At 65.1% G+C, this 1,051-nt stretch overlaps 1 protein-coding gene across 1 annotated transcript in view; it reads left to right on the forward strand.

The window, feature by feature from the left end:
* LOC122193356 (occludin) overlaps positions 1-1,040 on the forward strand; it is a gene marked incomplete at its 5' end in the record, with an annotated part of 3,457 nt that extends 2,417 nt beyond the window's left edge. Inside the window, 3 exons of the mRNA XM_042894117.1 lie at positions 1-168; positions 743-784; positions 921-1,040. The exon at positions 1-168 is cut by the window's left edge and continues 7 nt beyond it. Coding sequence (XP_042750051.1) covers positions 1-168; positions 743-784; positions 921-1,022 — 312 coding nt within the window. The remainder of the gene's footprint in view (positions 169-742; positions 785-920) is intronic.
* Positions 1,041-1,051: the final 11 nt, after the last annotated feature.

Here is a 1,051-nt window from a genome sequence, read left to right on the forward strand (position 1 = left end):
TACCCCCCCATCACGTCGGACAGCACTCGGCAGCGCTACAAGCAGGAGTTTGACACCGACCTGAAGCGCTACAAGCAGCTCTGTGCCGAGATGGACAGCGTCAACGACCGCCTCAACCAGCTCAGCCGACAGCTCGACAGCATCGCCGAGGACAGCCCTCAATACCAGGTGTGGGCCGGGGGGGGGGGGGGGTCTGGGGAGGGCTGCAGGGATGCTGCAGGCCAATGGGGCTCTAGAGCTTCAGGGTTGCTGCTTGGGTCTGGGATGCTGCGTGGGTTTGAGGCTGCTGCAAAGCAGTAGGCTGCTGTGGGGGCCTGGGGCTGCTGTGGGGGCCTGGGGCTGCTGTGGGGCCTGGGGCTGCTGTGGGGGCCTGGGGCTGCTGTGGGGGGCTGGGGCTGCTGTGGGGGCCTGGGGCTGCTGTGGGGGCCTGGGGCTGCTGTGGGGGCCTGGGGCTGCTGTGGGGGCCTGGGGCTGCTGTGGGGGCCTGGGGCTGCTGTGGGGCCTGGGGCTCTGCAGCTTTGGGGCTGTTGCGGATAGCTTTGAGGTTGCTGCGTTCCATTTGGGGATGCTGCAGGGCATCAGGGCTCTGTAGCTGTGGGGATGCTGAGGGGCTTTGGGGCTGGTGTGTGCGTCTAGAGATACTATGGGGCTGCTGTGGGGCACTGGGCAGAGCTGGTCCCTGCAGAACCCCCCTTCAGGGTTGGTTGTAACCCCCTCCCCCCTGTACCCATTCCCTTTGTAGGATGTGGCAGAGGAATACAACCAGCTGAAAGACCTGAAGCGGGTGAGTGCAATGGTTTCAAACACCGGGGGGCCATGCAGCCCTGTAACAAAGCACGGGGCTGATCTCTCCAGCAAAGCATGGGGCTGACCCCCACCTCCTTGCCCACCCCCTCTTCCCCCCCCCCCTCCCCCTACAGAGCCCAGACTACCAGAGCAAGAAGCAGGAGAGCAAGGTGCTGCGCAACAAGCTCTTCCACATCAAGCGCATGGTGGGTGCTTACGACAAGGTGCGGGGGTAACCAGCACCAGGAGGAGGGGGGGGACACCC

The sequence above is a fragment of the Lagopus leucura genome, unplaced genomic scaffold, assembly GCF_019238085.1.
Source record: "Lagopus leucura isolate 7727_CA_CO unplaced genomic scaffold, USGS_WTPT01 34752-0_obj-0_obj, whole genome shotgun sequence".
Classification (NCBI taxonomy): Eukaryota; Metazoa; Chordata; class Aves; order Galliformes; family Phasianidae; genus Lagopus; species Lagopus leucura.